This window comes from Sander lucioperca, chromosome 2 (genome assembly GCF_008315115.2).
Source record: "Sander lucioperca isolate FBNREF2018 chromosome 2, SLUC_FBN_1.2, whole genome shotgun sequence".
Classification (NCBI taxonomy): domain Eukaryota; kingdom Metazoa; phylum Chordata; class Actinopteri; order Perciformes; family Percidae; genus Sander; species Sander lucioperca.
In genome coordinates this window covers 17,204,027-17,218,480 of record NC_050174.1, presented here as the reverse complement: position 1 = coordinate 17,218,480, position 14,454 = coordinate 17,204,027, and the positions used below count along the sequence as shown (strand labels likewise).

At 42.7% G+C, this 14,454-nt stretch overlaps 1 protein-coding gene across 4 annotated transcripts in view; it reads left to right on the top strand.

Annotated features, from left to right (window-relative positions):
* kiaa0825 (KIAA0825 ortholog) overlaps positions 1 to 14,454 on the top strand; it is a 133,347-nt gene that overhangs the window by 11,800 nt on the left and 107,093 nt on the right. For all 4 annotated transcript variants that reach the window (XR_004106612.2, XM_035994305.1, XM_035994297.1 and 1 more), the window contains exons 4-9: positions 99 to 272; positions 1,586 to 1,762; positions 1,973 to 2,297; positions 11,729 to 11,896; positions 13,342 to 13,424; positions 13,568 to 13,825. Coding sequence is in view for 3 of the 4 variants with exons in the window: in XM_035994305.1 (XP_035850198.1) it covers positions 99 to 272; positions 1,586 to 1,762; positions 1,973 to 2,297; positions 11,729 to 11,896; positions 13,342 to 13,424; positions 13,568 to 13,825 (1,185 nt within the window). In the remaining variant the exon portion in view is untranslated. The remainder of the gene's footprint in view (positions 1 to 98; positions 273 to 1,585; positions 1,763 to 1,972; positions 2,298 to 11,728; positions 11,897 to 13,341; positions 13,425 to 13,567; positions 13,826 to 14,454) is intronic.

Here is a 14,454-nt window from a genome sequence, read left to right as displayed (position 1 = left end):
TTGGCTGCAAAATATTTTCATTACTTTTGTATAAGGACCATTTATGACTTGTCAGTTTTAGGATATTAACTTCTCTATTCCCCCTCCGTTTCACTCAGAAACAGTACCTGAGGTCTGAAGAGGAGGGGAAAGAGGAGGTGACACTTCAAGTACTGCTGAATGTGTCTGCCCAGTGTGGTATCTGCTTTCCCTGTACCCAGTCTCCCTCCTCATCACTGTCTGCCTCCTCCATCCACTTGGTTCATACAGTCAGAGATGACGCTTCATTCGAGGTAATATACCATACAATTTTTAATTCAGTCGACTTACTGTTCATCTTACACTATTTAATTACTTCATGGATTACTTAAAGGATAGGTTCACATTTTTTCACAAATGTCTTAAAACAGTACTCACATGTCCATATGTACATTGAAAGCATTATTGGTCATTAGGCTCGTTTGAGATGAGCCAGGTCTGTGCAGAATCGATCACCGGCGATCGCTGCCCAATGCATGCCGGTTAGATTTGTGTCCGACTTGATCCCGACTCGCTCTCACATCATTCACACGTGGGCATCGATAACCTCACGAGATCAAGGCGGCCGCAGTTCTGAGACGCAGGCAGCGCAGTTGCTTTTCACCGACTGCAAGACCCAAGCGGACCCAGGGCATGCTGGGAAACGCCGGCCTCTCAGCTGATCTAACAGCTGATTGGTTCAGAATCGACTCAACATGATGACGTTTTATATAAACTTTATTGATTTAGAATTGGAGGGGTTTTAACTGCTATTTGTCCGATTTAAAGGCTTATTCTGTACAAACCACATGTTGTGTGGCTGATAGCTATGTTTAGTAGTCAGAGAGACTAAATCTGTTCAGATTACGGATCATCTACAGTGTGTTGTTAATTAAAATCAGCATCAGATCGCATGTAGAGCATTTTGACAGCTACTCTGTCATAATAAAAACAACTGGAGACCTGTGTACAAGCTGATATATGGGTCTGATAACATTTTATTAAATCGGAATCGGACCACAGTGTTTCTGTCACTTCCTGTTCAGCCTGAAGGCTGCTGGAAACTGTCCGACTTGAGAGCGGATTTTTGTCACCGCCCTCGGTTGCTGCTGCCTGCTCTCGTCCACTTTACAGGCGAGGCGCAGTTTATCTCGAACGAGCCTAGTGTAAGTGTTTCTGCTCTTCATACCGGCCACAGAGAGATCCATTTCTAAAGCGTTTTCAATGTAAGTAAAGGGGGGCAAAATACACAGTCCGCGTTCTGTGAAAAATACATTCAAAAGTTAAGCTGGAGCTAATATGAGTCTCAGGTAGTCTGGGTTAGTCAAATTAAGTCAGTATTTTCCAAAGTTTTTTTTCCTTGGTGAGCTGCAGTGTTAGTGATAGTAACAAAAGCTGTGAATGAACGATGAATGAATGAATGATTAAAGTGCATACACAAATGGTCACGTGAGAATTGTTTTTAAAAAAACCTAGTAATGGCACTGTTCACTGCAAAATATTATTTTTCAGATACCCTCTCATTGTGTTGCTGTTGATTATCAGTATGCTTTTGCACTTATACCCTTGATTTTATGAACTCCTTAAGATCCAGGAGGCCTGGGATGATGTGCGTCTCCAGCTGCGCCGCCACCTGCTGGACCGGCTGTCTTCCAGCAGCCCAAACCATCCTGGACCCAGACATATTTCCGTCCCTGAACGGGTCCACTGTCTGCAACAGCTGTTCTTTCTTTACCCTGAGTCTGAAGTACTCATACATTACCAGGTGCGGTGCAATAGTGAAAATACTATGATGAAAAATAATACAAATCTTGTGAAATATTCCATTTCTATTTATGTTTCAACATATAAGTTAGCGAGTGTCTCTTAAATTACAGATCCACATTGTGTACCAAACTTGCTGTACCAAGATATCATCCATGATACAGTAACAATGATTTTACAATGATATATTATTTTGATTGTAATGATCCAGGGTCTGAGAAGCCGATCTGTGCAGGTTCTTCTGCTCTCTGCCCTGAGCTCAAGCCCAGGCGGTGAGACCGGCTTCGACAGACTGGCTATAGGCTTCCGCTCTGTGGTCCCAGCTCTCACCCAAGCCCTCACAGAGGAGCTCCATGTTCTATCAAGACTAGCAGAACTGCACACCATCCTGGGTTTCCTTAATGTGGCCTACCTCAGCACTGTGGCCCGAGAACTGGCCTCCCTGATGGAGAGAGAATGTGAGACGGCCCTGAGAGACAACACCACGCTCACCAACAAGATCAAGAAATATTCAGCCAGGTCGCGGGCAACCGTAGGTAAGTGGCTCTTTGGAAATATATTTTAAAATCTGATTTTACTCTTTCTGCACATTCTTTCCTCTCTCTCATAGTTCCTTGGTTAGTGGTTGGAAATACCTTACAGTAGTTCTTTCCTCTCCTCCCAATTCTTGTTGTTACCCAATGATGGCTAACGCTTCTCTCTCTCTCTCTCTCTCTCTCTCTCTCTCTCTCTCTCTCTCTCTCTCTCTCTCTCTCTCTCTCTCTCTCTCTCTCTCTCTCTCTCTCTCTCTCTCTCTCTCTCCCTCCCTCCTCTCTATTTTAACTTTCCTGTTACCTTCCAACTGTAGTGTGTAGTGATCTGAGGCAGAGCCAAGGCCTCTGTAAGTGATTGTCAGTAACTCCTGTTCCCAATGTAATTGCTTTCTTTTTACTGCCCTCTATCCCGTCTGCGTCACTTTCCTTTTTACCAACAAAAAGAGAAGAGCAGCATTTCCAGGGCCAAGGCTTCATTTGAAACTACTTCTACACACTATTTACCGCATAGTTTATCTATGACTGTGATGAGCGGTCCGAGCCCCATCCGAGGTCTGTCGACCGCGTGTTTAAATCACAGTTAAACAACAAGATAAACATAGCTCTGCTGTTCTCTTTATAGGAATTCCATAAAAGGCTTATTAAAACATAACAAGGGCAGAGCAGCATCTTCAAACAATCTCATGACCTTACAGTGGAGAAGGGGAATTGATGAATCTTTACCTTCCTCTTACGTTTGAGCAGCGATACAGCCAAGAAAGAGTTGGTGCAGAAGTATGCGCAAGACTCAAGATTCTCACAACCTTGTCACACACATGGATATTTGAGAAAAAAAAAATATGGTTAAGTACTTTTAATATTTGTCACTAATGCAGAATGTGTCACTGTCATGGAGCAGGCAGTGATGTTATACACCGAGACAGGAGAAGAGTAGAGACCTTCACACGCCATGTCACTTTTCATATTTAATTCCCCGCATATTGTCTTTGTTTGTTTCATATTGGCCTATTTAAGGCTTGCTGAGGGTAAAGATTCACAATAAAAGAAATGTAAAGTGTGTGAGCCATTGTTTACTTTTTCAGATATGGTGCACATGTCAGCTTCCCTGTGGAACGGGTAGAAGATTGCTTTTACATCTGCCATTCTTCGATAAACACACCACCATTTTTCTCCCTCTCTCCTTCTTTCCCACCCTCCCTCCCTCAATCTCTCTCTTTCCATCTCCCTCTCTGGTTTTTACTTTCCCTCTCCTTAAATGTGAGATGAGAGGAGGCAGCCAGGATAATTGGCCATGCGTCAGTTGGGTTGTTTGATCACGTAACGCGGCGGAGGCTACACACCTACGTGCCGCTCAACAAACCGTCAAATGTAGCACCGGAGGCAGAACATGGCTCCAAAGGGAGCGGGGGACCCGTGCTGTGTAATGATGGTAAAATGGAGCAGTTTTGCCTGTGCTGGTTTTGTGTGTGTGTGTGTGTGTGTGTGTGTGTGTGTGTGTGTGTTTGTCTATCAGCTGCAACACTGCTTTGAGGGCTACAACTGGGATTACATTTTTATGTTGTTCATGTTTTAAGTCCCTCCCCCACCCAAACCCCCCAAAAAAAGGTTAAGAACCCACATATCCACCACCCTAACGCCTGTGGCTCCTTAAGAGCCAGAGCTTGAACATTAATGCATAATCTGCTTTCACACTTTACTGTCTATACTGTATGCTACGCCCATAATTGTCAAGACAATTATGACAGTGGTAAAATAAAAAAAATAAAAAGTGATTCTATTTTCATATGCATCCTATGACTCCTTAGATCTCCCCTTCCTTCCCTGCTGTGTTATTGTTTATTTCTGCAGGAGAGGCAGGTGGTAGGTATATTTTGATAAGAGCCATGCCTGGGAGACTGTGCGGGCTCCCGGGGGAGCAGCGCTGTCTGTAGCATCAGCCACTGTCAAACCACTGAACCATTTAACAGCATTCACGGCGAGATCTGCCTCCTCTTTTAACCCCACCGACTTAAAGGCAAGCTCTGACATTGTGCCTAGACAGATGTGAAGGGTCTCAGCCCTCTTTTTTTCTTCCTCTTATTCTTTTCTCCCCCCTTTTCCGTTACTCTAGCTCTTCAGCATCCACTTCCCCTCCTTTTTTTCTTTTTCTTGTCCTTCCCCATTTTCCTGTAGTTTTCCGAGTGTAATGGGGTGAGCAGTGAGACTGGGGAATGTACGAGACAGGTTGGCTGGTCAGGAACAATACAGGCTTTAAACCTTACTAACACACCTCACTGAGTCTGCAGGGGAGCGGGTGGGCCAAGTCTGCATGTGTATGTCACTGTAAGTGCGTGCGTGTGTTTGTTGGATTCAGCCAAAATAAAGCAAATATTGTAATTTACAATTGCTATAGATTATAGATTATATAGATAATACTTTTAAGCAATCATCTAAATTCTCTAACTTTATGATTTTCCTCAGTAAAAGTTGCGTTAGGTAAGATTTCTCCATAGAGACAATTGCACATTTTTTCTCTGAACAACAATGTAGCTTGTTATTACAAATATTATTGACCAGCATATTCATTAGATTAAGTTGGAATGATTCCATGCTATGACATGCACCCAAAACCAGTACAGAAACACTGCAAAAACCATTTGCTATGGTGCATTGTTACTGTGTTTTTACCTTTTTCCTTTCACCCTGATGTGTGTGTGGGTGGCTATGTAGGTGGGTATGCATGTGTTTGGATGCATGTGTGTTTTCAATCTTTGAGCATGTGTCATGTGAACATGTCTGCCCATCTGTTTTTGAGTTGATGTGTGTGTGTGTGTGCGCGTGTGCGTGTGCGTGTGTGTGTGTGTGTGTGTGTGTGTGTGTGTGTGTGCACTAATTGCAGGCCTACTTAGAAAATAGTGTGATCAAGTGTAATTTAATACCTCCCTTTTAAAAATGCATCAATAAATTTCCATATGGCGTCAGTAATTTTCATACATATGAATAGGAGATCTGTGTTTTTGTAGGACATCAAAAGCTTTTATTCCAACTTCTCTACATACACACATACAATTTATTCCCTAACAATCGACCACAGGGGTGAAGTTGAGGTTGTGAAATTCTTTTCAAACACTGTGCAACCCCATTCTGATACCACTGATTTAAATTCCACTTCCACTAATTTCCCCACATGAAGGCGTCGGCAGCTCCCTATAGATAAAAAAAAAGGATTGAGTTAGAACATGTATAGCAAGCACATTCAACCCCACCGCGCCTCCCCTCCTCGCCCTTTCTGGCTCTTTGAACTCTTTCTTAGAGAAAGCATAGCAGCCTATTCAGCGGGGAGAGAGGTTCTGTTGTGAAGCGAGATAGCTAGGCTAAGGCTCTGACTGGCATTGGAGGTTCTTGTGGGGATTGAGGCTGCTTGGGAATGGCGTTTTTTAATATTTATTAAGAGCAGCTCCTTACTAGATCATATCTGCCTGAGTTTATACACACTGTCAGCCAGGGACGTGCACCTGCATGCTGCCATGTAATTATGGGCTAGGTAGGTGGGTTTGTGTGTTTGTGTCTGTGTACACGTGGGCATGTGTGTTTGCGGGATGCTTTCCGAATTATGGATGATGCCTTTTTATGTCGCTCTCTTCCTGTCTTTCTAGACGATTAAAAGGCTTTGTTTAAGAAAGTTACCACACACAGCAAGTTGTGGTTTACTAATCTTAATGAGAAGAGCTGGGTCTTCACTCTCTGGTTGTGTTAATGTGTGAGTGTGTGTCAGTTTTCATTTTCTCTAAATCGTGGCCTCAGTGAAATCCCACAGAAAAATATGTTTCAGGGCCCTTGAGAATGTGCATTATGCTTGCCATTTATTTGTTTCCCCATTTCCTCCGAGTGGTCACAATGGCTTTTGTGTATCACTCTTGAAAAGCTCAAGGATATGAACATTTTCCTGGCACCTTCTATTGAGAAAGCACAGACAAAAATGGCTGGCTTATTGAGAGCAGCCAGTACTTCGTGATGAAGAGTCAGTTATTTGCATAGGGCTTGAAAACAATAATGCAAACAAGGGCACTAAACAAGTGGGTTTTAATGAAATGCTCCCATCAAGACAATACATTCCTCCATGTTCTTCATCCAGCCAGCTCGGTTCAATTACGTGGAGGAAGCCACAGAAATCTTAACCCCTATCTCACTGTCACTGCAATATTCACCACAAAGAAAGACAGAAACAAAAACAGACACAGAGGAGGACAGAACAACAAACATAAAGCAGAGGAAAATTAGCCAGTCTCTGTCACCACCATCACCACTACACCTCCGTTTTTGTTGATTGAGATATCAAATATTGCTACTTTTCCCCTTCTGTGACGGGCAGGTGGCCCCTGCTGTGGACTGGTTGGACAGCGCCCAGGGAAAGGGCCACAAGAGACCAGGGCTTGTGTGGTTTGTGTGCATGTATGTGTGTGCATGTGTCAGAGTGTGTATTGGGGAATCGCAGCAGGAGGCTTCCCATAATAATGCTGTCTGAGTGAGCAGTGGGCCGCAACTGACGAAGAGGACCCCAGCTGTCACAGGGCCTAGCGGGCGGTCCACAGTGGCTCATAGCCTCCTCAGATACACACACATAAATACACAGACGAACCCCAAGGCACACAACCCTGCTTGACACCCAATGAACACACAAAAAGGCATGGATACACAGAGAACACGTGCGCAACAAAAAGTGTTCAACAGCCATAGAATTACACCCCATGCCCCATGATAAGAATGGAGAGGTCCACAAATACACATGCACACATAGGCAAGATTGGGATAGACCAGCCCATTTTGATATTTAAGTCCTTGAGCATGTTGGTTAACATCTCTATCAATGAGGATACCAGACAGCATACTAAGACAAGATAAGACACAGTGTGCAGGAGAAACTTTCAGGAAGAGTTGTGATGAGTCAGTTGGCGCTTTGTTTTCACTGTTTTGCCTGTAGTACTACTTCTTTAACAGTTTTACTCTTAATGCTTTTAAAGCATGTTTTGTGTGTTATTTGTTAAGTATAGACTGTTAAGTTTGGGAGTGTTTTAAATTGGTTTCTATTTATAAGAAACACATTTTTGATTAAATTGTAGACCACTATGCCCTGTGGAGTTCCACAAGAGTCAATACTTGGTGTCCTTCTATTCAGTATCTATATGCTTTTGTTTAAAGGGGAAGCGCACACATTGTACACATCAAAGTCTGTTTACAGGTGTACTTGAGTACTACTGCATATGTAAAATAAGTTGTATAAAGTGATATGTGGCTCCAGGGGGAACTGTGCAAAGTCTGATAATTAGCCTCAAGTGATTTAACTTGAGGTAATGTCAGTTGGGTCTAAAAAGTTTAAAATTAAAAAATCTGTGTGTGGAATTAGAAAAAAATGGGCTTACCAGACTTCTGAAGCCTGCTCCTTGTCTCTGCTTGAGGCTAGTGGCTTGAGGCTACATTAGCTGATATTAGCACATACCCGAATCTCTGACAGAACTGCCTGTGGCTGTGTTGCATTATGGGCGATGTGGGCACTATGTTTTGACAAGGACGTCTGCTTTGATTTTAGGTGTTATTGTGAACTTAGATTTAAAGTTTGTCATGTTGCATACGTTACAACATCAGTCTTGTATCATCTGAAAAATAGATGTCAGAGGATTCATGATGAATAAAGAAATGTATTTCATGCTCGAATATCAAAAGCTGTTCCGTGTTTTTATTTCCAGCTGGTTAGATTATTATATAGTATCTTTTCAAGCCTAAGCATAGAAACAACTACAACTTCTGCCAACAGCCTCTAGGATGTTAACAAAAACAGAGATATGAACAAATTACTATGCACTTTTTTATCTGTATAATTTTGTTTTATGAATTGTATGCAATATGTAAATCAGGTTGAATTTCAATTGTTTAATCCATGTGCCTAAATTGCCTTGCCTTCTGAAATTGCCCTTCTTTATCTCTCTGTATCTAATGAAACCAAATGCTTACATCACCTGTAGAGGGTGTTGTACAACACACACGCCTCAGCACAAAAGTAGAAAGCTCGTCTTCACATATTGTGATTGCATGATAAGAGACTAGAGGCCAGTCGGGTAGTGTGGTAAGAGAGAGGCAGAACACTCCTCTGATCGGTCTGATTTACACTACAGAGAGACAGAATAAGAGAAAGAGAGGGAAATGAGGGACAGAGGATGAGAGAGGGAGAGATGCTGTGCTGGAGAGAAATTAAATCAGTGGCTAAATTATTGCATGATTGCCCATTCCCCAAAGACTTGGGCATCATTTGGTAGAAAGTGTCTAATAATTGGTTTTCGGCCATGTCAGACACATGCAATTCCCCCTACTAATGGCTCTGTTTGGAAGAACTGGGCCTCCTGGGTCAGAGAAGGACACAAAATAGCCAGACGGCAAAAAGCATCCTACGTCCTTCTCCTTTTTTTCCCCTTCTCGGATAAATGAGGGAACAAGAGAGAAAGAGAGAGACACAGAGAAGAGGAGAGATGGCAAGAAGGAGAGAGTGTGTATGTGAGTGAGGAGGAAATGAAGTGGCAATAAGTGCAGCCAAAGGGGAAATGCTCTTCACTGTGAGTTTAATACATCAGACTGGGGATTTGGCAGCCCGCCACACAGCAATTGTTTACCTTTTTGCTCACTGGCTGCATCTGTTCTGTTTTGTAAACGGCACTAAACTATTCGCCCGTAAACACCGGAATCAATAACAACTGCTAAGGGAATTCCCTTATCCCGCCTCTCCCTCTCTTTCCCTCCCTCTCTTCCCCATGTTTTCATCCCTAACCACCACCCCCTTCCCTTCCCCCCATCTCCTCCTCTCTTCCCTCTCTCTCTCTGTTCGCTGCCAGTCAGGAGCAGTGTGTGTGTATGAGAGAGAGAGAGAGAGAGAGAGAGAGAGAGAGAGAGAGAGAGAGAGAGAGAGAGAGAGAGAGAGAGAGAGAGAGAGAGAGAGAGAGAGAGAGAGAGAGAGAGAGAGAGAGAGAGAGAGAGAGAGCTGTGGAGCTGATGGTGGAACCCACAGGAGAGACAGACAAGAAGAAGACTGATGGCTCACCAAAAATACCTGCTCTGTTTGTTTTTTCCTTTTGTGTTACATTGTTGTCATTGTTGAAAGCTACAAACTGAGACTGGCCACTGTAGACTTGCAGAGTTGGGTATTTTCAGAAATTTTTCTTACAATGTTCCTGCTCCATATAAAAACATAAAGGCCCCCCCCCCACACACACACACACACACTGTTGTGTTGAGTGACATATTGCTTGACATATGCTTGTTTTCTTTGAGGGCTTCTGATAAGATGCGTACTGCTTTTATGGTTATCACAGTAACCATTGATTTTCTTTGTGTTTATAAGAACACCCTCACACTATAATGTCATATGGGGGAGCTCTTATATAAAAATACAATTTTTGCCCTGCCTTCAGCACCAGTCCTCCCTTATTGATTCTCAGTAAATTGACCTTTGGTTGAACTCTTCTGCCTGCTAGTGCCCTTCCTCATTCTAGTCTATGAGACATGCCATGCACTACGCTATATGACACACCTGGGTGCTTTTAAGCACACCCTCTCCATCAACCGGCTATGAGAGCCTCCATTTGGCCTCACTGTTGTGACAAAGGTATAATGAGGTTTAGATGGCTGTGCACTACACTGATATGGCTATAGGGCTATTTGGCTAGGGAGACAACTATAAATACCTATATAACCTGGGTGGCAGAGCTCAATGAGAGGCTGAGCAGAGCATTGCTAAACATCAAGGTCATGTGCGTCTACTTAGTGAGCAAGTGCAACAGTCATAGGGTCACAGGTTGAGGGAATAAATGGTTAAGGAGAGAGACAGATGATGCTCTGGAAAAGGTGATGCTCCAGATAAAGTGGTAGTTAAAGGCATACTATGTAACTTTTCCCTCTTCGGTCCCCCTACAGGTTGTCTCATTGGAACTACAGCAGCGCGATCGTGGGTCACGGTCGTGGGTCGGGGGGGGTCGTGATAGCTTTTAGAATCTACAGCTCTCTCTCTAATGTGTCCCTGTCTCATCCGGTTTAGATTGTTTACTCTTGAGTTGTTGACTGTTTTAGTTTGCCCCCGCGTTGAGGCACGGAAAGCTATGTTGACTTGCTGGTGACTTCAGAAATAGACATGATTGTTGGTGCGTGCGTGAATGTGCAAGCTGGAGAACGAGGCTGGCACGTGGGTGTCAGCCAGGTCACACATGTACACATGCAGAACGAGGTAGTCTCTGTAGCACAGACTCCCACTGGACCCCATTACAGAGGAGCTGCAGACCCATGCAGCTTAATCACACACGCACATACACACTGTCAAACACACACCAAATAATTACACAGCTATTCACATGTGATTTCATACACGCATGCACGCACACACTTGCACATAAATGCATGTATACACTTAGAAACACAAACAAACTTGAGGTCAGAATATATTCCATGTTGACCACAGAGTTTGGTAGCAGTGTGGCAATTATCCTACAAGACTGACATGTGCAAATGTATGTGAAAGTGTCTTCTACAAATCAAGTTGCACATGCACATAAACACACGTGTGCACACCCGGCAAACACACCAACACTCATTGACTCACTAATAAACACTCATGTAAACATACACACACATATGCCTACATACAGAGAGAGTCAAACCTCATGCATGATTAAACCAGGCATCCTTGGGGACAGTGTGTTGTCATATTGTCAGATGTTGTTCAACAATATAGCAAAATTACATTAGCAGCAATAATGTTACAATTATTGGAAAAGGGGCCCCCTCTTCTTTCTTTACTTCCCAACGCTCAATCATCTCCGTGCTTTCAGAGTCAAGGCTAATACTGAGCTCATCCATTCCCAAATGCCTTTGCAGTGGAGGAGCTCATTTAAGCGGACACACAAAAGTATTTGTGCATGTGTCTGGGAGTATGGCAACGCATCTCCCAGCCGCCCATTCTCCAGCTTAATGCGGAACATCCCCCGGGTGATGGCTTTGGCAGCCTCCAAAATGGGAAATCCATATTTGCAAAGGGGGTCATCAGCGGGTTAGGGGTAGAAAAGTTTTGTGCCGAGAGAGGAGGATGTGCATGTGTGACTTCTCGGGGAGAAAAGTTTTGCATATTTTTTCACTGTCTCTTTGTTTATGCGGTGTATTGGGAAAACATGAATGGGTCGATATTTATAAGAGGTGCCGTGCAAGGCAAGACTTGAGGGTGGGAGGAGTGTTTTCTGATGAGTGCATGTAGGTTGGGAGGTTGGGTTGAAAACCTATTTTCATGAAATTGTTTATTCCTTTACTGAACTGTAAACTACTGCAGCTCTCACTCTTCTATCTCTCTTTCAGTCATACATTCACAAGCATATGCACTGTTTATTTTTCCATCTTTTCCATTCTTTTTTTTCTTCCTTCAACAGCGCCAATGGAGCTTCCCATGAAAAACAGGAGCTTCAGTTTAACTTCCCACCAGTTGAGGGTGTTAACCCAGCTGGCCTGCACCCTGCTGGGGTTTGAGAGGATTGTGAAGGAGCTGGTCACCAATATGACCTTTATTGATTGTACAGGGGAGACTCCCTGTGTAAAAGGTACAACTCTTCTCTTCTACAAGTCTTAGTATCCTGAGATACAGTTTACATTTTACAATCTAAACATATTACACATGGCAGATACATGGCTGATTTAATATTTAGATCAAATATCCTTAAAATTCACAATTTTAAGGCCACAGAATATTCAAATATAATTAGTGTTTTTGCCTGACAGTGAGGATAAGCTTCTGAAACAGTATTTGGACCATCAAGAAGGGAGTTAGATTTTGCTGAAAATAATCAGACAGACAATAAATAAGTAAAATGTGCTAAAATGTATTAATAATCCAAATAATTAGACACTTAAGAGTCTTTCTGTGAGTGTGGTGGGGTTACAGAGGGGGGACTTGTACCCATGACCTCAGTATTTCTAAAACTCTGGCTACAGCCCTGCATTTGTGCCTCTCCTCCAGGCTTTAGCAGTCCACTTACACCCCCGCAAACACACACACACTGTTACGTGTTCCAGCGGGAAATCTGAGTTGTGTCTAAAGAAATGTTATTTTAGTAGGGAATTATCTTGGGTGTTATATAAGCCTTTCGTATCCTTCTCCTCTCTCCCCTTTGAACTGCCGCTGTAGAGATGTTAAATGAAAGCTTTTGGTGCGTGGAGTATTTTCCATAAAGGTTACATTTACAAAAACAAGACTTGCAGAAAGGCTCAATTTACAGAGAGGTAAACAGCCTTTAAAGGGCAGTTATCCAAATCATTAATTCCAGGCAATCAAACGGCTTAATTACCAGAAATTCATCAGATGGGCTTAAAGGTCAAAAAGTGATGCGCTTGCTGCTTCCTCCTTCTTCCATTCCATGCGGTCTTGTTCGGCTAAATTGCCTCGCCTGGGGTCTCACTCTTCGCCTTCTGATTAGGAAATTGTAGCGTTCATGTTCACGCTTTTTAATTGCAACCCAACCCAACATCCTGTACACTTGTCTTCACATCTCACCCCCCTTCATTCCCCCGTCTCACCACACATCCACACAATTTCTCCTCATGGAATTACCCCATATGTGGTTGATGATATCTGGGTTCAAATCAAATCTAAGCCCCAAATTTAGTCTCGTAAAGGCGTCGCCATAAGCATTTACTGCCTTTTTCTGCCCCCTCTGGGGCATGTACAGTTATACTCCGGTCACTGTCTCATTTTGGCTAGTGGGGGGAAGATGGGAGCAGTGTGACCCATATCTGGCTCTGAGTTATATACAGTTGCTTTTATGTTACTGCACTTGGCATTCAGTCAGGCCTTTAACACATAATATGATACAGTATATTATGTGTGATTGAAAATAGTCATGCTAAATAATGCATAGATTTGAAAGATGCTACAGACTACTACCACATTGTTTTTTTTTTATTTTTATCTCATGAGTTTCTGTATCATTGTTGGTCCCTGTTGAAATTGCACTGCCATGATTTGATTTGATTTTTTTTGGTAATTTAGGCATCTTGAAAAAGAATAGAGAGGATTTAGACATGACAACAAATGGCAAGAAATCCACAGCAGAAACACTCCACACGCCAGAGGTGAGACTATTCTATGTGTTGATTTATAATACGTTATTCTATTATTCAAAGACATTCAGGCTTATTATCATTTTGCAACAGGTAAAATATTCCCTTCTTCATTCAGGCATTAATTGGCTGTTGGCTCACCTTCTATTTTGCAGGTGCAGGTTTTGGAGTTTGATTGGAGGTCAGCATTTAGGGGGCTGGTCCCACACATGGCGCATTGTGTTAAAGTGGTGCTGGATGATGTTTGTGCCAAGAGTCTACAGCAGGAAGAGGCCTTACATTCTTCCGGACACACTTCCGTCACCCTGAGCCGCATTCCCAGACACGCCGCCGTCACTGCCGACAACACACATCTCAGAGAAGACTTCTTCTACACGTACTCAGAGAGAGAGACTCCCAAAATGATAGCCAAGGTACTCCTGGATTCAGGGTAGGATAGACTGACAAGTGGTTTGTCAGTATTGGTTGTGAGGCTGAGATTCAACCTCTGACGATAAAGTGGTATCAGTTATTTACCTGCTACTAGTAACCAATAACATGAATGCAATTGATTCATGGCATTCCATAAGCACTCTCAGGTATTTAGAATATAGTTATTCATTGCTTCTAATCAGTGGGGTCTTGGCTCTTTTATATATGATTTTGTCATAATGCCTGTAATTTGTATGGCAACACATGTGATTGGGCTACAAAATCTGGTAACAGTCTCTTAAAATTTGCTCCACAAAAGAAAGCTACACATTTCTTGTAAGCAAGAGTTTGCAATCTCAGCTGTCCACACCCTCTTTGGATCACAATTTCTTTGTCTGAATGTTATGCAGTTTTAGTAAGTTAACAGTAAATAAGAACTTTGAAGCTTTATCAAGTTGTGTTCACATGCACATTAATAATCCGATTTTGACCAGTAATTAAAGGGTTACTTGACTTTATCTGTTTAAATTGGTTAATTATAGGGCTAATCCTTTCATATTGTTTTGTTCATGGTATGAAGCGTAGCTTACTTAATTAAGACGCCTCCTCCACATTATTTTACAGCATTCCA